General features: G+C 40.2%; 1 protein-coding gene across 1 annotated transcript in view; it reads right to left on the reverse strand.

Annotated features, from left to right (window-relative positions):
- The window catches only part of CORIN (corin, serine peptidase), a 281,043-nt gene that overhangs the window by 170,416 nt on the left and 88,549 nt on the right, over positions 1–22,078 (reverse strand). Inside the window, exon 4 of the mRNA XM_063457921.1 lies at positions 8,940–9,150. Coding sequence (XP_063313991.1) covers positions 8,940–9,150 — 211 coding nt within the window. The remainder of the gene's footprint in view (positions 1–8,939; positions 9,151–22,078) is intronic.

Genomic DNA, 22,078 nt, shown 5'->3' on the forward strand with positions numbered 1-22,078 from the left:
CAATCTCACTAAACCACTGTTTTGAGTTTGACTTTGGAGTATCTTTGTAGATATCGGTTTCATTTTATCAAAATTATTTGATGGAACTCTAAATCGGATACCAACACGCGGTGAGCCGGTCAGACTTCCACACGACGCGACACGAAAACTACCAAACTGATTTTTGTGAAATTTAAGTATGTTGCTCCCCAGACCATCAGCTACCCAGGGATGTAAATTTATATTGATATGTGATATGGAAAGTATTGTTTTAAAAAATTGTAAAACTGTAGATTTTCTGGCCAGTAGATAATTGAGTTTAGCATGCTGCTCAAACCCAATTATCTAGCCTGGCCCAGAGGAGGAGTTTTGTATTGTATAAATTGTGTGTCCTGTGTGCCAGTAAAACAGTCTTGTTCCAGCATTAAGCTTTGGCTCATGTGTGGATTATTTGGCGATACCAGCGATTTATTACTCTGTGGATTACTTGGTGATTTTATTTTATGGGAAGAAGGGAATGCTTGACGGAGTAAAGGATTGTACCGTCACAGTCGGATTATCAGATGGACCCAAAATTAATCAATCCAGAAAATGTTTTTTTATTTCCCCAGAGTCCAGAGGTGACTGTGTTTATCCAACTCCAGGTGATGCAGTTTTGGTGGTCACACCAAATTTTGGTTTGAATTAATTTTTTTCTCTGTTCACTCACTGCATTTTGTTAAAGGATCGCGATAGGGTCAGGAACACAAAAAAGTATTCCTGACCATATAGTGTTAAAATCACCATCTAGCCCCCTTGGGCCCCTCATGCCTCCCTAAATATAGCAAAATCTTACTGTATTCAAGCCTTAATCTGTAACTCTGCATGCTGTTTGCTCAAAAACCAAGCTGTCTACTGACATCAGAAGTGGTAGCCTGATCCAATCACAATGCTTGCCCATAGGATTGGCTGAGACTGACAAGGAGGCAGATCAGGGGCAGAGCCAGCACAATTCAAACACAGCCCTGGCCAATCAGCATCTCCTCATAGAGATTAATTGAATCAATGAGGAAAGTTCAGTGTCTGCACGCAGAGGGTGGAGACACTGAATGTTTGGATGCATTTTAGGCAGCCATTACCTAGGAAGAATCTCTAACCGCTATCTAATGAGTGGCCAGTGAAGTTATCAGTGAAGTTATTGTGATAGCATTCTTTCTTGACAAGATTTTAACACCTGCCTAAAATGTTTCACATAAATATATTTAATAGATTGACTACTTCATTTCTTGTCAAATATTTTTTATTGAAAGGTTTTCATTTTTAAAAATAATAATCATTGTGAAACAATGAAATATATGTAATAAAAAAATAAGTATACATATAAATCAAACAAACAAAAAAAAACAGGGGGGAAATATCCATCCATTGTAAAATTTATAACATATGCATTATGAACGACAAGTGTCAAACAAGGTGTAAAAGCACTTTACACGCACCAGCGATAAACAGTACACGTTGCATATACGAACAGAACAAGAATTAACCCCTTAACGCCGTTACGACGTGCTATGCCGTCACGGATTAAATGGGCTTTAAAGCCGTTGTGACGGCATAGCACGCCGTAACGGCTGAAGCCCCTGGAGCGCCCGGTATACTCACCTTACCGGCGCTCCGCTTCGGGAGGACTGCCTCACAGCCCAGGCAGCCCTCCCACGGCAAATCAGGCCCCCAGGGGCCATGTGATCGCTCTCAAAGAGCGATCACATGGCCCCCTATAGCTGGCTGTGGATCTGCCAGCAGGGGGACTGTCTAAAATATTAGACAGTCCCCCTGCTGGTAGGAGGTGTAAAAAAAAAAATATTAGACAGGTTATAAAATAAATTAAATGCATTTTTATATATATAGAGCAGACATTAGACTGTGAGAGTAGGACCTGCCAAAGATGGGGTACATTGACGTTGTGGCAGGCTTATGCAATGTATGATCATATAATGTAACCAAATCCCCATTTTTTTGCCTAGATTAGGTGTTTTTAAAAAAAACTTTTACAGACTAATAAAGTCTGTCGACATTGAAGTTGCTGTTTAGTAGATAGGAGAGTGCGCTGGATCTTGTGTATTTATTGTATAATATGGCCCCCAGCAGCACCCCATTTAAGCATGTTTAGGTGAGTGCAACCATCCCCCCATGTTTCCTATTATATATATAATATATATGTATATTATATATATTTAACGTCATACATAGTGTATTTTAATACTAATATAAGTACATATATTAGTATTAAAATACACTTAGAATGACGTTACATATATATAATATAATAGATATATACACATATATGATATATATAAATACGTATAATTACAATAATAAATAAATAAAATAATAAAATTAATAAATAAAATATTGAAACAAAATTTAATATAAATTATATATACATATGTAATTTCATTCTAACTGTATTTTGTTATTAATATATATATATTGGTAACAAAATACACTTAGAATGACATTCTATATATATATATATCTATATATAAAATGCAAATAACCACAAATATAAATATATAGATAAATACATATAATTACATAAAAGATTACATTAGTATACACGTAGAATTTAAATACCTATAAATGCATATATATTAAAATTCTACGTGTATATTTAAGTAATCTTTTAACATAATTAGGTGATTTGATTAATTAAAATTTGATTGACATACCTGACAACACAGGGAGAAAGTGCTGAGAATTCAATTCGCAAGCACTATATTTGACCCTGTAACTCTCCAAGACAACATAAAACCTGTACATGGGGGGTACTGTTTTACTCGGGAGACTTCGCTGAACTCAAATATTAGTGTTTCAAATTGGTAAATTGTATTACAACGATGATATTTTAAGTAAAAGTGACGTTTTTTGCATTTTTTTTACAAACGAACGGCACTTTTATGGACTATATTATTGTTGTAATATGTTTTACTGTTTTAAAACACTAATATTTGTGTTTAGTGAAGTCTCCCGAGAATAACAGTACCCCCATGTACAGGTTTCATGGTGTTTTGGAAAGTTAGAGAGTCACATATAAGGCTTGCATTTCATTTTTTTGACATTGAAATTTGCCAGATTGGTTATGTTGCCTTTGAGAGCGTATGGTAGCCCAGGAATGAGAATTACCCCCATGATGGCATACCATTTGCAAAAGTAGACAACCCAAGGTATTGCAAGTGGGGTATGTCCAGTCTTTCTTAGTAGCCACTTAGTCACAAACACTGGCCAAATATTCGTGTTTTGCGTTTTTAACACAAAAACAAATATGAACGCTAACTTTGGCCAGTGTTTGTGACTAAGTGGCTACTAAAAAAGACTAAACATACCCCACTTTTAATACCTTTGGTTGTCTACTTTTTCAAATGGTATGCCTTTATGGGGGTAATTCTCATTGCTGGGCTACCACACCGTCTCAAAGGTAACATTACCAATCTGGCAAATTTCTATTTGAAAATGGAACGTTCTATATTTGACCCTGTAACTTTCCAAAACACCATAAAACCTGTTAATGGGGGATACTGTTGTACTCGTGAGACATCGCTGATTACAAATATGTGCATTTTTGTGCAGTAAAACCTAACAGTATTATGACATTCACAGCTAAAATGTCAGACGGAAATACAAATTTAAAAAAAATATATTTTCTCAAATTTTTTTTACATTTTATTCATAATGAATTATGTTCCATATATGAATAGTTAATGATAAATTAAAGCCCTGTTTCTCCTGAACAAAATGATATATAATAAGTGTGGGTGCATTTAATATGAAAGAGGTGAATTACGGTTGAACAGACATTTAGCGCAAATTCCAGTTTTCCAGTTTTTGTTTACGTTTTGTTTTGATCAGAACGTGCACTATTGACTCCGTCCTGAATGGGGTTAAAGGAGAGGCGCAAACTACAATCCGGCATTAACAGTATTTTCGTTTGACATTATCCTGCCATAGGTTCTAGCGGTAAGTTAATGATTATGTTGTGTTTAATGGCAATCTGAGGTGCATCTCATAGCACTAATTCTCTAAGGCCAATGTTAACCCCTTAACGCCGTTACGGCGTTCTATGCCGTCGCGGCTTTAAAGGGCTTTAAAGCCGTTGCGGTGGCATAGAACGCCGTAACGGCTTGCAGCCCCAGGAGCAGAGGTGTACTCACCTCCGCCACGATCCTCTTCTGGGGGGCTGTCTGAGAGCCCAGGCAGCCCCCCTCCGGCAAATGAGGCCCCCGGGGGCCATGTGATCGCTCTCAAAGAGCGATCACATGGCCCCCTATAGCTGGCTATGGATCTGCCAGCAGGGGGACTGTCTAAAATATTAGACAGTCCCCCTGCTGGTAGGAGGTGTAAAAAAAAAAATTAAAATGTTATAAAATAAATTAAATGCCTTTTTATATATATATATATATATATATATATATATAATATGTATATATATTATATATATATATACGCATAATTACAATAATAAATTAATTAATTAATTAAATAAATAAATAAAATATTGAAACAAAATATAAAATAAATTATATATTCATATGTAATTTCATTCTAACTGTATTTTGTTATTAATATATATATATTGGAAACAGAATACACTTAGAATGACATTCTATATATATCTATCTATATATAAAATACAAATAACCGCAAATATATATATATAGAGATAAATACATATAATTACATAAAAGATTACATTAGTATACACGTAGAATTTATATACCTATAAATGCATATATATTAAAATTCTACGTGTATATTTAAGTAATTTTTTAACATAATTATGTCATTTGATTAATTAAAATTTGATTGACATGCCTGACAACACAGGGAGAAAGTGCAGAGAATTTAATTCGCAAGCACTATATTAGACCCTGTAACTCTCCAAGACACCATAAAACCTGTACATAGGGGGTACTGTTTTACTCGGGAGACTTCGCTGAACTCAAATATTAGTGTTTAAAACTGGTAAATTGTATTACAACGATGATATTTTAAGTAAAAGTGACTTTTTTGCATTTTTTACAAACAAACGGCACTTTTATGGACTATATTATTGTTGTAATATGTTTTACTGTTTTAAAACACTAATATTTGTGTTTAGTGAAATCTCCCGAGAATAACAGTACCCCCCATGTACAGGTTTTATGGTGTTTTGGAAAGTTAGAGAGTCACATATAAGGTTTGCATTTCATTTTTTTGACATTGAAATTTGCCAGATTAGTTATGTTGCCTTTGAGACCGTATGGTAGCCCAGGAATAAGAATTACCCCCATGATGGCATACCATTTGCAAAAGTAGACAACCCAAGGTATTGCAAATGGGGTATGTCCAGTCATTTTTAGTAGCCACTTAGTCACAAACACTGGCCAAATATTAGTTTTTTGCTTTTTTCACACAAAAACAAATATGAAAGCTAACTTTGGCCAGTGTTTGTGACTAAGTGGCTACTAAAAAAAACTAAACATACCCCACGTTCAATACCTTGGGTTGTCTACTTTTTCAAATGGTATGCCATTATGGGGGTAATTCTCATTCCTGGGCTACCACACCGTCTCAAAGGTAACATTACTAATCTGGCAAATTTCAATTTGAAAATGGAACGTTCTATATTTGACCCTGTAACTTTCCAAAACACCATAAAACCTGTTAATGGGGGGTACTGTTGTACTCGTGAGACATCGCCGATTACAAATATGTGCATTTTGTTGCAGTAAAACCTAAAAGTATTATGACATTTACAGCTAAAATGTGAGGCGGAACTACAAATGTAAAAAAAAAATTAAAATTTCTCACAGTTTTTTTTAATTTTATTCATAATAAATTGTTTCATATACAAATATTTTATATGAAATGAAAGCCCTGTTTCTCCTGAACAAAATGATATATAATAAGTGTGGGTGCATTTAATATGAAAGAGGGGAACTACGGGTGAACAGACATATAGCGCAAATTCCAGTTTTTGTTTACGTTTTGTTTTGATCAGAACGTGTACTATTGACTCCGTCCTGAAGGGGTTAATACCTGTTTAATAGCAGGAACTACTTCAGACCTCCAAATACGTGGTATTACCATAGTGGTCGCTATCAAGAAGTGACCTACAATTATCTTATTCACTTTGATAAAGTTTTCAGGATAGGACTTGAATAAGCACAGATCTAGAGTCATTCACAACAGAAGGGGTAATATCTCTTATTATTGTATGTACATTCTTTCAAAATAATTGTAAACGCGGACAATGCCACCACATATGGGAATATGTGCCTAATATGTGCCTGACTGCCCACAGTCACACCAGCAGAGATTTGTAGAATTGTTGTATATTTTCTGGAGCCTGGATGGAGTCAGATACCACCAATATAACAATTTATAATGGTTCCCCAAATGAGCTGAACAAGAGTGATACATTTCAAATTTAACCCCTTAGTAACCAGACCGTTTTTCTTACCATTAAGGACCAGGGCTCTTTTTACATTTCTGCGGCGTTTGTGTTTAGCTGTAATTTTACTCTTACTCATTTATTGTGCCCATTCATATTATATACCGTTTTTCTCGCCAATAAATTATCTTTCTAAAGATACCAATATTTTGATCATATCATATAAATTACTATAAAAAAAATTATAAAATGATGAAAAAATTTGACCTCCAAAATATGCTACGCATCTACAACTGCTACATAGTTTCTAAATTTTGTCCTGAGTTTAGAAATACCGAAATGTTAACATGTTCTTAGCTTTTTTGGAAAGTTATAGGGCAATAAGTACAAGTAGCACTATGCTATTTACAAACCATTTATTTTTTTCAAAATGAACATGTTACATTGTAACACTTATATCTGTGAGGAATACATGAATAGCCCTTCACATGTATATATATATATATTTTTTTTTTTTTTTTTTTTTAAAAGAAGACAACGTAAGGTATTAAACTTGGGGTATTTTGACTCTTTTCATGCAACCATTTTACCACCAATCTATGCAAAATTAAAAAAAATAAAAATAATAATTGGTAATTATTTTGACAACATAGCAATGTATGTACTGCAACTTTACTATTATGACTTGCGAGATGGTAAAGTGGCGTAAATCTTTACTATTTACGGACCTACAGATCTTTAAAAAAAAATAAAAGTGTAATTATTTTTCTTGTGTTAGCTTATTTTTATGTGTACATATCAATTGAGCCCTATTTATTTTTACCCAATCTCTTGTCTGAATTGTCAGAATGTGCAGATTCTCTGTATTTACTTTGCCTCTATGGTTACTCGATACCTTTCAGTAACCTGCTACATTAGAAAATCATGTGCTTAACAGCCCAAGGAATTATAGAACATCTGTTCAAACTGCATGCCTCAACTCCAACATAACTTTGCAGTACACATTATAAATGGTCACATCTGTCCACCATTATCTGTACAGAACACTTCCCAGAAACACCCTTTCAAAGTAAACATATACACAGAAGAGAACCTAGGCATTTGCTATACAAGCAAACAGTGACTGTTCTGTACAGAATTTCACAGCACATGTAATAAGAGAAAATTATTTCAGGGGAAAAAAAACAACAACAAAAAACATGTTTTTGCTGAAAGAGGAAGATTTGTACACACACACATAAAATCAGCAAGTAACAAATATGTTATTTATATTAGTCATGTTAGCACGTTCCTAAGGATTCTTAAATTATAGGACTCTTATTAAAATTAAATTAAATTTAGAAGAAGGCAGTTAAACTCACTGGTGATGCAGCGTCAGGCTGGTCTCCTTTTATTGTGGCCAGCCTAAGGCACACCTATGCAATAATCATGCTGTCTAATCAGCATCTTGATATGCCACACCTGTGAGGTAGATGGATTATCTCGGCAAAGAAGAAGTGCTCACTAACACAGATTTAGACAGATTTGTGAACAATATTTGAGAGAAATAGGCCTTTTGTGTACATAGAAAAAGTCTTAGATCTTTGAGTTCAGCTCATGAAAAACGGGGGCAAAAACAAAAGTGTTGCGTTTAAAATTTTGTTCGGTGTGTGTGTGTATGTATATATTTACATATGTGTATATATTTACATATATACACACACACACACACACACACACATATACACACATATATACATAAGGATATAGAAGTAAAACATTAAGGCTTTCAGAAAAGTGGCAAAGATTGCATTCTGCCAAGAATATGCCATTTGTAGTGGTCAGCGTGACAGGCAATAGAGTCTCTTCCTCATTCAAGACTTTAAATGATTGAAAGTATTGAATGTCTTCATTCTGTATCATTATGTTGAACATGATGTTGCCAAACACTGTGAATGCTTTATGAAAAGCATCTGATTGGCTGAGTGTGGCAATTGCCATCAGATCTCTAATCCTTCTCTTTGAGAAGGATTGGATAGGACCAGAGATCAGAGGAGACCAAGAGGTGGCCTATAATGCAAGAATCCCAAGGAACGTGCTAACATAACTAATATAAATTACATATTTGTTTAAGGATAGATTGTTACTTGCCGTTTTTGTGTGTGTACAAATCCTCCTCATTCATATATATATTGATACAGTTGTTTAACCTTAAAACAGATTAACACAAATGAAGTGCTTAGCTGGATCAGAAGCTGGCTAATCCTCAGTCGATAGTGAAAGAAGCAAGACGGTCCAGGCACTCAAGTTATTTAAATAAGGCAGTTTTATTGAAGAACTCAGAACTGAGGTTGAAACAATGCAGAGTTCTCCAATAAAAAACTGACTTATTAACACCAGTGGAGTGCCTGAACAACCTTGCTTCTTTCACCAATTGCCACTGTTCTAACCAGCCAATGCAGACATTAGTCAATGTGCGGGTGCTTATTAACAACCAAAATAGATATAACATATTAGAACATATAAGACCAGTTTACGGTGTGCCATCACCCAGTTATCGGTTTTCCCCAAATACCTTTCACCAGCATCACTGACACATTCTGGAAGGGCAAGGCTGCAGCCGAAAAGCATGATGTGCTGATAGCAGCTGAGACGGTTCAGATAGTTGAACAACTTGAGGAAAATTTCCATTTCAATGCTCTTGACGAATGAATACACAGATTTTGAGACTGTGTGATTGTACGGAAGCATTTGGCACTGGTTATGTGTAATATTTAAACAGGTATCTAAAAATGAAAAATAATTTGAAAAGTTAGCAGAAAGCTATGGTATAAAATACAATTACCAACATGGTCTGTAAATCTGAAAAATGATGGCTGTGACACTGTACCCATACATTAAACTGTGAAGGCATAATCCGATGTTCAACTTTTCTTGACAACTCAATAAATATAGTTAAAGGGACACTTCATTGCCCAAATATAAAGAAACATAAAATCACTATTTAGTAAATATACAATGCATTTTTCACTGGGGGCATATCTAAGAACAGCTTGCACAAGATGCAGATCTCTTGTCTTGCAGCCCAGCCAAGACTTTTTTAAATTTAATTTATTTTCTTTTTATTGTATATCAGACATGGGTTTAAGGATAGACAATACAAAATGCTAATAATAATGTATAGTAAAAGACAAAAATTGAACAATATCAATGCGTTTAGAGATATTCAGTACAGAACGGTACGAACAATGCACAGTAAAATACATAAATTGCTACACTATCATTGAACCTACTGAGTGTGCACCGCAGCACGATGTAAGAATAGTAATACAGATTTAGATGGATAGATGCAGCTTCTCCAGGTAAATTCAAACATACAACATATTAGTGTGATAGTGTGATAGTGTGATACTGCTCTATTGTGTTATCGTGCATTAAGTACACTGCTAATGCTAAAGTCGTATCCCAGTGAAGGGCCACCCCCCTGTCTGACCAGGTTCTCGCCGTCTGTCATTACTATGGCCCTCCAGTAGGGAAGCCAGCTGCGCCCAAGCATGTACTTTTTGTAAATATAATAACGCGCTCTCTCATGCATCGTCTGTGATTATACTAACTGTGTCAGTCCCAGAGGCTCTATCCAGATCACCTCAACGTCCTGCCATGGGTTGGGGGCGTGGGGGAGGGCAATTGGGTGAGAAAGGTTTTCACTCCCTTGGTCACCTCTCCAGCACAACCATAGCGGACATAGTGCCTATTACATGACATTTTCCATTACATTGTTGCTCCCTTTGGTGAGTGGGTTTTTGTGTTTTTTAAACTTTTAATTCCACCTCCTACCCCCTTCTTAAGTTAACAATTATGTTTATAGACCTGTAGCAACAGATGCGGTCAAGTGGACTGTGTGGTAGGTAGTCATCTTTTAATTCAATTACTTTAAGTGGCTCTGGGGTTTTCTTTCATATAGTTTAACCAAGGCTCCCAAGTGGATACGTACGCATGGTATTTATGGGACATGGAGGCTGCGATTTCCTCCATCAATCTCATCGACTCGACCTTCTGTATCCATTCTCTTGGTGACGGGGGAAGAACACTTCCATTTAGCCGGAATGAGAAGGTTGGCTGCAGTCAGTAAGTTGGTAATCAGGATCCTTTTAGGTTTATGATATGTGGATTGTTGTAGCAGGAATAGGGTTGTTGTCGTTGAGAGGGTGAGATTAATTCCCACTATGCTGTTAATCATGGTCGTTATCCTTGCCCAATATGCACGGATAGGTGGGCATTGCCACCAGATATGTGCAGTTGTGCCCCCCTGTTGCTTACATCGCCAGCATGTGTCTACCGTGTTAGGGAAGAGGTTGTGCAGTTTTGTGGGAGTGTAATGCCATCTAGACATCCGCTTATAATTACTTTCTTGCATGGCACTGCACACTGTTGACTTGTGTATTTGTCTGAACACCACTTCCCATTCTCTATGTTTTAGGTGGATGTTTAGTTCTTGAGACCAGGAAGTAGTGCAGTGTGGCAGTGGGTCTTTGTTTTCCTTCTGCAACATTTTGTAGAGTATGGATAAATGTGTATGTATAAGGACCCGGGTTGCACAATATGTTTCAAAGTTAGAGAATGCGTGAGACCCCATGATAAGTCTGTCAGTGGAAAGTACAAAGTGGAACAGTTGTTTGTATTTGTACGTTTGTAGGGCTGATGGTTGAACTAAAATAACTATGAGAACTTCCACTTGTGATGATGGGTCCAATAAATTTGGGACCACCTCACTAGTGGAGGAACACCTTGGTGGACACTCCAGGGGTGTCCTGGGGCTTAACCCCTATGAGTAAAGAGATAAATAAATGTATGTACTCAAAAGGCTGGAGAAATCCAGACTAGCTGAGTACAATCCTGGAGAGGAACCAAATAAATGAAAATAAATTAATCAATCAATTGATAGATATGGTATGAGTGTAGTCTGATTTAAATAAGTAGATTAACCAAAATATAGTGATAACAGGCCTTAATGGCTCACCTCCATATGGATCCTATGATACCGTGAATCCTATTCACTTGAAAAATTACCGCTGGATACTGACTTTAATAAGCAATTAGCATGGTCAAGTCCAGTGGTTTAAAGTGTGAATCATAGGTAACTGTCAGGTAGCTGACATAGGTATCTGGAAAAGGTCACTAAAAGGTCTATAGCATTGGTGAACACTGAATGGCTATTGGTTAGTTCCAGTATTCAAACAGCCTATGGTATTCTGACTGTGATTAACTGGTTAAATCCAAAACGCTCAAAATCAGTGTTGGGGGTAGCATGCAAATTCACCTACTATTATTGCTATATCACTGTAATGCTCTCATATAGATAGTGATAATAGCTAGAAGAGATGAGTTCGACATGTTAACCAGAATTCCCCCATAGCACCCAGAGGAATCTCCTCTATAGATAGTGACCCAACAGGAAAGGAGGTGAAAAAATTAGTTAGAGTGCCTATATGTGCAGAACCATACTTAGAATGTTGGTTGCCTGCACATAGTGATAGATAACTTTAAGTGAGAAAGATGTGTACGTGAAAAAAGAGCCCAAAGAGCCCGACGCGCGTTTCGGTGCTAACTTAGATGCACCTGAGTACATACATTTATTTATCTGATGGTTGAACTGTTTTCATCATATGTTGGTGAGAGGCTTGATTGAGCTTCCGTCTAGTACTGATGTTAGTCTGAGATATGATGCGATCCCATGGTCAAGTAAAAAGTCATATTAGCGCGTGTGTAGTCCAGGTGGGAATAGCGGGTTACTGGTCAGTGGAGAGGGGTATGGGGTTAAAGAGGGAGATTTTCTGATGTTGTTCCAAACGTGAAGAGTAGGCCTGATGGTAGGGTGAGGGGAGTGTGGTTGCAGAATTAACATAGTCCTCGTTTTATGCCACGGGATTGTGTATAGTGGTATTTGGAAGAACGAGTCCTCCAAGATCACCCATTGTGTCTGGGGTCTCAGGTTGGTTCATTCATATATCCTGGTGAGCAAAATTGCTCTGTGGTTAGAGCCCTAAATTGGGCACTCCTAGCCCCCCAGGGATTTTAGACGTGTCAATAAGTCATGGCATAGTCTGGGGTGTTTGAGTGCCCACATTTAGTGAATAATTATCTGATTTTAGTAAATAAGGATCTAGGAATCTGTATGGGTAGAGTTTGTAAGAGGTATGGGATTTTGGGTAGAATATTCATTTTTAGGATGTTAATACGGCACAGCCAGCCGAATTGTGGCTTGTTCCATTCCCTGAGGTCTTTGTCTATTGTATGGACTAGAGATTCAAAATTGAGACAGTACATCTTAGTGAGATCTCTCGGCAAGTGTACCCCCAAGTAGGTTATGGCTTTTTCTGCCCACTCAAAAAGGAATAGGGTTTTTAGTGAGGTGGTGGATGGTTCCTCTAACTTGAGAGGTAGTATCTCACTTTTGATAAAATTAACCTGAAAGTTGGATAACTTATTGTACAGAGAAATTTCTTCTACTAGTACAGGAAGGGACGTTGAAGAGGAAGTCAATGTGAATAGCAGATCATCTACAAAGGCTGAGATCTAACATTTGTGTTGTTTAATCTAGAATCCCTTAATGTCTTTTCTATCTCGTATCCCCTGAAGGAAGGGTTTCATCATTAGGATGAAAAGGAGTGGTGAGTTGCCAAAGTTATTGTCCTTCCCCTGGCCCCCAGCCCTGAGCGGTGGGTGGGGGCCCTAAATACTAATAAGGGGGGGGACCTAATGTCCTCCCCCCTGGCCCCCACACCTGAGCGGTGGGTGGGGGCCCTAAACAAGAATAAGGGGGGGACCTAATGTCCTCCCCCCTGAGCAGTGGGTGGGGGCCCTAAACTAGAATAAGGGGGGGGCCTTATGTCCTCCCCCCTGGGCCCCACCCCTGAGCGGTGGGTGGGGGCCCTAAACTAGAATAAGGGGGGGGACCTTATGTCCTCCCCCCTGGCCCCCACCCCTCAGCGGCAGGTGGGGGCCCTAAATACTAATAAGGGGGGACATAATGTCCTCCCCCTCTGGCCCCCACCCCTGAGCGGCGGGTGGGGCCCCTAAAAACAATGTGTGTGTCCCCCTGGTGACTAGGGGTCCCCAAACCCGTAGTCACCTCTCCCCCCCCCCCAAATAAAAATAATACCCCTACCTATCCCCCTCACCCTAAAAATAATGAGGAGGGGACCTTTAACTAAGTACCTGTAAAAAAAAAACTTACCATTTAATGTTTTCTTTCTTCTAAAATCTTTTTTCAGCCCCAAAAAAGGCCAAATAAAAAAAACCATAATAACAGGCACAATTATATATAAAAAAATAAAATAAAACGAGTTCAAAAAAAAAAATTATCCTTCTTCACCCATGGAGGGCTCCGCACAGAATGAGCTCTGCAGGGCAGGGGGAAAGGGTTATAAAGCCTTGCCCCTCCCTGCAATTAGGCTCAGAGCACTCTGATTGGTGGGTTTAAGCCTGCGCGGAGCCCTCCATGGGTGAAGAAGGATTATTATTTTTTTTTGCACTCTTTTTTTTTTGCGTCGGTTATTATGGTTTTTTATTTGCCCTTTTTAAAGGGCTGAAAAAAGAAGATTTTAGAAGAAAGAAAACATTGAATGGTAAGTTTTTGTTTTTTTTAACAGGTACTTAGTTAAAGGTCCTCCCCTCATTATTTTTAGGGTGAGGGGGGTAGGTAGGGGGATAATTTTTATGGGGGGGGAGAGGTGACTTGGGGTTTGGGGACCCCTAGTCACCAGGGGGGGATGACATTGTTTTTAGGGCCCCCACCCACCGCTCAGGTAGGACCTCAGCCCCCCCCCTTATTAGTATTTAGGGCCCCCTCCCGCCGCTGAGGGGAGGGGGCCAGGGGGGAGGACACTAGCCCCCCCCTTATTCCAATTTAGAGCCCCCACCCACCGCTCAGGGGTGGGGACCAGGGGAGAGGACATTAGGTCCCCCCCTTATTATAATTTAGGGCCCCCACCCACTGCTCAGGGGTGGGGGCCAGGGGGGAGGACATTAGCCCCCCCCCCTTATTCTGATTTAGAGCCCCCATTTTAGAAGAAAGAAAACATCAATTGGTAAGTTTATTTAAATTTTTTTACAGGTACTTAGTTAAATGGTCCCCACTCATTATTTTTAGGGTGAGGGGGGTAGGTAGGGGTTAATGTTTTGGGGGAGGGGGTGACTAGGGGTTTGGGGACCCCTAGTCACCTGCGGGAGGGGGGTTATTTTTTTTATTTAGGGCCCCCACCCAACGCTCAGGGGTGGGGACCAGGGAGGAGGACATTAGATCCCCCCCTAATTAGTATTTAGGGCCCCCACCCACCACTCAGGGGTGGGGGCCAGGGGGGCGGACATTAGGTCCTCCCCCCTCATTCTAATTTAAGGTCCCCACCCACCGCTCAGGGGGAAGGACGTTAGGCCCCCCCTAATTAGTATTTAGGGCCCCCACCCACCACTCAGGGATGGGGGCCAGGGGGGAGGACAATAGGTCCCCCCCTTATTTTACTTTAGGGCCCCCACCCACCCTTCAGGGGTGGGGGCCAGGGAGGGCAATAGGTTCCCCTTCAGGTTAGGAGGTAAGGGGGGACGTGTTGTCCACAGGCTTCTCACTGTTTAATAGACATACCCCTACTCACGGTATAGCGAGTAGGGGCATAATTTACCAATACTAAGTAATCTTTAGTAGGGAATTAGGGAGTTATCTACTTATTCATTCCTGTCATTACATTGAGTGGCTAAGTAACTTACATTTTATATGAATGTATGTTACTTGATTCTTGTAAGTGTTGCAAATGCTTACAGCTGAATCCTGGCTATGTTTGTATATATTTTATTTAAATTAGTTTACAATGTAACCTTCTTCTTTCACTGGGTAAGTATATTAGTACTTAGGCAATACTGTGCTTCGGCAACTTCGGAACTTTGGAAATTCGGTAATTTCGGAACTTCGGGATCTCTGCAATTCGGCACTTCGGCTATTGTCTGAAATTCGGCCGAATTAATATTCGGACCGAAACGAATTGCACATGTCTAGAAATTTGCAATGTCTGTTTGAAAGGGTGGGGCATCCCTCAGATTGTACAGTTTGGAGTAGAATTGGTGGAAAGCCTCCATAATATCAGGCAGTTTATGGGATATTCCCTTGCTCGGGTGTTTGATCTTAGCTATGAATGTTTTTTGTCTGCTTTGTTTCAGTGCGTTGGCCAGTAAGACGGCCACACTTCCCTCCTGTGGAGTATTAAGACGGTTTGGTGCGAAGAAGTGGTCTTAACTTGGGCGTTTAGAAGTAGTTGTAAGTCTGAGTGTTTAGAGATTAAGGTTTTATACACATTTATGTTCTCCGCTTGTTTAGGAGTCGTTTCCAGTGTCCTAATTTCGTCCGTTAGGGTTTGTGTTTTAGTTTCCCGTATTTATTTTTGTTTAGAGGTTATAGCTATAATGTGGCCCCTGAGCACACATTTTTGGGCTTCCCATGTGGTCTGTGGGGAAGTGTATAGAACTACGATGTCCTTAAAGTAGTGTCAGATCAAGGTGTGAATTTGTGAAGTGACGTCTCGATCATTAAGCAATAGATCCTTCAACTTCCACTGAAAGGACCTCAGCGGCAGCAAAAGGATCTAAACGGCAAGAGACAGGGGTATATGGTCCGACCAAGTTAAGGAGCATATGTGCATGAGCTTACAAAGTGTAAATATCTGTGTGGGAGAAAGAACATGTCAAGTCTTGAGTATGTATGAGTGACATGTGAGTAGTATGAATAGTCTCATGTTCGGATGCGTGACTCGCCAGCAGTCCCACAGCTGCGATTAATATAAGAGCTGTGCAAATGGTTTATGTACTCATGTCAGGTGAGAGGATATTTTGTCAAGCGAAATATTAAAGTCGCCCCCCCATGATCAGGAATCCCTCCATGAAACTCTCCACTATGTGTAGATATTTCTTAAGCGCCTGACATGGCTTCCTATTTGGTAAATATATGTTTACAAATGTAACCATGTTTTGACCTATCTTGCCTTTCACCAGAATAAACCTTCCAGAGTCATCCATCTTGTGGTCTACATAAGTGAATGGCACCAGTGCAGAAAACACAATGGCAACCCCCTGAGCCCTTGCCTCTTTGTAGTGGCCAAAATACCCTATCGGGTATTTACGGTTTTGAAAATTTGGAGCTGCATACTTTCTAAAGTGTGTTTCTTGCACAAAGGCTATGTCAGCCTTCAGTTTATGAAATTCCATTAAAGCTAGAGAGCGTTTTTCTGGAGAATTTAAACCTCGAACATTAAGGGTTATGACTCGGAGGGTGGCCATATGGTAGGATTGGAATGGGAAGTGTGGTCCCCACCCCCAGCAGGTCACAACAAACTTAAGCAGCAGAGATAAACATCAAAATATAACTATATACAGGTGAATTATGAAAGCAAAACTAAAATGTGAAAACTTGTCCCTGATATGAAAGGGCATAGGGAGAATCCACGGTGGTGGTCTCAAATCCCACTTGTTCAGTGGACTGAGAGCCTCTTTGTCACTGCATGAGAGGGGTAATACCTATAAGAGGGTAGGGAATGAGGATTCTGGAGGGTTATGTACAGGGTGTGAGGCAGGTTTGGTGTTAAAGAGAATAGATGGGATGAATCTATATGGTCATCAGAACCATCTTTTCCCGGTGATAATTCGTACTCAATTCTTTCCAGAATGCATAAGGGAAAGGATTGCTTGGTGTATATTGGGGTTTTATAGATATTGATATGCAACCACGGACAACCAGGCCGGTCCACCGGTCTTCCTTTCGGAATTATGGTATGACAAATTTTTGTTAATTGCGGACAGCAGGGCAAGTGAGATCTTGGGGTATAAACCTTTGAGACGGGGTATGTCTGCATTCTGTATCTCTTTGTATGACTATTTGCTGTGAGAGGGGGGTGTGGATGCGAATAAAGTGGGGTACAAAGGAACTACTGCACCGATAAAAACCACAAGCAGAATGTGGCAACATACACACTTTAAAAAAATTATAATCGACACGCCAACAGACTTCAAAATCTTGTTTTGGCACAGTTTTACTAAAAGGTTGCCTACCCCTGGTCTAGGTCATCCGTGGATCTTTGATAAGCTGTCATATGGGCGATTTGTGTAGCCACTGCATCTTGTAGGGAGTGCAGTTGTATGTAAATCACTTCCCTGTCATCTTCCAAAACACCCACTCTATCTCCCATGTGGCAAATATCAGCCCCTATGGCGTCTAACTTAGTTTGGAGTGTTACCTCCAATTTTCCTAGCCTGCTTACCAGATCTGGTTTGGAGGGCATATTCCTCAGCATGTCTCTCACCTCCGTGCGTACGTGGTGGCCGGAGGTCTCGAAAGCTCGAACAGAACAAAGATAGGAAAAACTCCAGGACGACTCTGTCAAGTATGACTAGAATGCAGAGGCCTCCCTTGTGGTCATACACGGCACTGAAACACTCACCCTCTCCTCCTCTGATAACCCAGAGACACTTTCACAAACTGGGTCTACCAGCCAATAATATTTTGCAAAACAGGTGTACATACCACACATGAAGAAGGCCCCAGAGAGAGTGATCCCAAGAAGTAATTTGGTCAAGTGACATTCTCCCAGATCCTGCCAGTATGCAAGCACCCTGGACAGTCTCAACATACAGTTGTTGCCTTAGTTAATTTTCCTGATCATTAATTTCCTTTACCTTTTTTCTACTTCTCGTGCTCGTTTACCTATCACTAACATGGCTAGGAGCGTTTGATTTTATGCCCAGAGGTACGAGACTTGCTACCGTATAAATCTCACAGATGAGCAGCCTGGTCAGCTGACCACCTGCAGCCTTCGCAAAGTCACACCTTGTACAGTGGCAATAAACTTACAGGGTCTCCACCTTTACGCTCTCCTCTTCAAACTTCCTTTCTATAGGTCTATTAGAGGTTATAGGTTTATTATAGGTCTATTAGAGGAACTATGCATAACCTTAATGTACCCTTCAATGCTTATTCATCTCATATATTGGTACAGATGTACACTGTGTTCAAATCTAATAAAATGCACACAAAAAATTAAAATAAAGGAAAATACACCTTTTGGAGTGGCCAAGTAAGACACAGACCTAGCCCCATAGAGATGCTGTGGAATTACCTCGAAAGAGAGCTATACACACACAGACATCTTAAGAATAGGTTTGAGCTTAAGCAGTTCTGTAAAGCAGAGTGGTCCAATATTCCTCCTGACCATTGTGCAGTTCTAATCCACAGCTACCGGAAATGCTTGGTTAAAATTATTGCTGCCAAAGGATAATCAACTAGCTATTAAACCCAAGTTTTCACTTAAGTTTTAATAAGTACTGTGAATGTTTTATGGTATATTATCAACAAAGACATGAAAGATTATCATTGTGTGTTGTTTGCGTAAGCACATTGTGTCTTTAATTAAGCTGAGAAGACATTAAATGACAAATTCATGCAGAAAACAAATTCCAAAAGGGTCCACATACTTTTTCTTCACACTCCATAACACAACTACAATTTAACCTAAAATAATGGCTCTTAGATGTCTATATAGTGAACAAGTAAGAAAAGAATAACAACACTCAGAATACACAAAGTACAATGATATGCAGCTAGATTATTATTTGATACTCGCATTTTTAAAATAGCAAAGGTCTGCCTTCAAAAAACAACAAAACGGGTGGCAAACGCCGGGTTCATATCCACGCCTCTTAACATCACCAATGGAACTAGGCAGGGCTGCCCTCTCTCTCCCCTGTTGTTCGTCCTCTCCCTGGAACCCCTGGCACACATCATCAGACACCACCCAAATATTAAAGGAATGTCGATAGGTTCCACCGAATACAAACTCTCTATGTTTGCGGACGATATTCTCCTAACACTAAGTGATGTACCAACATCCCTACCAACACTAATACAACTATTAGACACATATGGCACACTCGCATACTACAAACTAAACCAATCTAAAACCCAAGCCCTACCCATAGGTCTACCACACTCTTTGATCCGAGACCTCACTCAAACATATACCTTCGACTGGAGAAAGGATCACATTACCTACTTATGGATCAAAATAGCGCCCACAACGAATGACATGTTCCGCTACAACTACCAACCACTGCTCCCTCTTTGTAAGTCGATATGCCTCCAATGGAAGCCAGTCAAACTGTCTTGGTTAGGTAGAATAAACACCATTAAAATGACCCTACTCCCAAAATTGCTCTACGTATTCCGCCTCTTGCAACTGAAGGCTCCACTCGCATTCTTTAAAAAGCTCCAACAGACCCTATCCTCATACATTTGGGAATCTCGTAAACCCAGACTAGCCCGCCGCCTCCTACAACAACGCACTGCAGATGGAGGTGTAGGCCTACCGGATTTATACAGTTACTATAAAGCGGCTATCTTAGAAACCGCGGTTAAATTACACACACCCAAAGGTGTATTCCAATGGGTAGATATGGAAACAACCCAAGCAGGCTCAACACCTCTAACAGATATCTTATGGACTCCTAAGTCGCTTCGCCCCACAAAAGGGAATCTTTTCCCGACCACATTGCTCACCATCTCTCAGTGGGACATGTTACGGCGCACACAGAATGCCACACACAAATTCCACCCCCGCACTCCTTTGACAGCCTTGAGGGCAATATCACCCTGGCTCTCAATGAAGTCCTGGACGAAACTGGGTATCACCTCAATGGACCAAATTTTACAGAACAGCACTATCAAACCATTCCCAGATTTACAGAGGGAATTTCAGTTGTCCAACTCCTCAATTTTTCCCTACATGCAACTCCAGAGCGTGATCCCATCCCATGTAGCACATACACCAGCGGCTAACAGCATGGGTTCCAAAGAAATAGATCTGCTGTATGACAGATGTTGGCAAACACCAACTAAACCCAAAACCCTTGCGCTATGTTATCACACACTCTTAAAATCGATGCCACCACACACTCCTGCTTATGTCACCCAATGGCTCACAGATGAGAGAACACTGCTAACTGATGAAGAAATACTTGCCTCCACGCAGGCACTGAAAGGCCTCACACAATGCTACTCACACATTGAAGCCCACAAAAAACTGATCTACAGGTGGTATCCCACACCCCAAAAACTACACACGATATACAGAACCGTCCCGCCACACTGGAGGTGTAACGCGGCGACGGGTACAATGCTGCATATATGGTGGACATGTCCACGGATCAGACCCCTCTGGAAGGCGGCACAAAATGTACTAGAGTCCATAGACATCACAACACCTCCCTTAGACATACACACGGGATTATTCCTTTCATTCCCAAGAATGACCCCAAAACATGTCAAACGCAAGTTGGCTTTAATCATACTAGCAGTAAGGAATCTTATCGCAACTCAGTGGAAACAACCCTAATGCCCGTCTAAATCCCAACTCCTAACCAAAATACACCAATATTATACTTACGAATATATGTCCATTAACACTGCCCCACAAAGAATGGCCTTCCAAGTTTCATGGGCACAATGGACAAGCCTTTGGGAGAAACAGTTGGACGGCCATATATATGCACAACAACAGCATTCTATCGCCGACACCCACTAAGCATACACTGATCAGTACGATACATATGAGTGTGAATGTAACTAGATGTGAGGTACACGCTGTAATTCTACGCTGCTATTATTGACTGAATTTATGTGAAAAAAAAAAAAAAACGACATGCAGAACAGGAGTGCCAGATGTATTAGATAGCCTCATGTGAAAGAGCATACTGTTATTGGTACTTGCGAGCTGCGACTCGAGACTGTTTATGTGGAAAAATGTGTATACCCCCTACCCCCCTTCCCCCCTTCCTTCTGTACCCTTCCCCATCACCCATGTTTATGCACATACAACAAAATAAACAAAATTTAAATCTGAAAAAAAAAACAACAAAACAAAAAACACCTATCAGGTGGTCTTGAAGGGATTCTATAGTGTTAGGAATACAAACCTGCATTCCTTACACTATAGTTCCCTCTAACATTGGGATTACCCTCTACAATTTTACCGATTATGCATGAAGTATGCATGCCTTCAAACTAGCAGTAGGCTGACACACAACGCCGGCGCTGCCTATAGGTAAACTAGGCGGCCGCCTAGGGCGCTGCTTAAGGAGGGACACTGGCCCTGGCTTTATGTTTGTGCCGCAGCCGCCCCTCCATCAAATTAGATTATTCAGAGTATGCCACCGGCCATTTTACCAGTCGCTTGGAAGCACTTACATTGTTGCTCACGGTAGAACACAGGTCCGGCGGCATTCACGACGGCCTCCCCTCCTAGACATGCATTGCAGCAGTGCGCGGGCACTTCAATTCCTCGCTTTCGCCCCTTTCCCCTGTACGTGGGGAGAAGTGGGCAGAACCATAACAGGAAATGTTCAGAGGAAGGACGTGAGGGGCAGCCAGGCGCAGGCAATGAATAGCAATGAAGGTAAGGTATGTCAGAGAATGTGTGTTAGTCTGCTTCAGTCAGTATGTTTGTGTATGTCTGCCTGTATGGGTCAAGGCCTGTATGGGTCAGTGTCTGCATGGATCAGTGTATGTATACGAGTCTGTGTGAGTCAGTCTACATTGGTTAGTGCGTGTGTCAGTTTTCATGGTACTTGAGTGAGCGTGTGTTAGTCTGCCTGATTGGGTGACGCAAATGGGGTGGCAAATTT

This window comes from Pelobates fuscus, chromosome 6 (assembly GCF_036172605.1).
Source record: "Pelobates fuscus isolate aPelFus1 chromosome 6, aPelFus1.pri, whole genome shotgun sequence".
Classification (NCBI taxonomy): domain Eukaryota; kingdom Metazoa; phylum Chordata; class Amphibia; order Anura; family Pelobatidae; genus Pelobates; species Pelobates fuscus.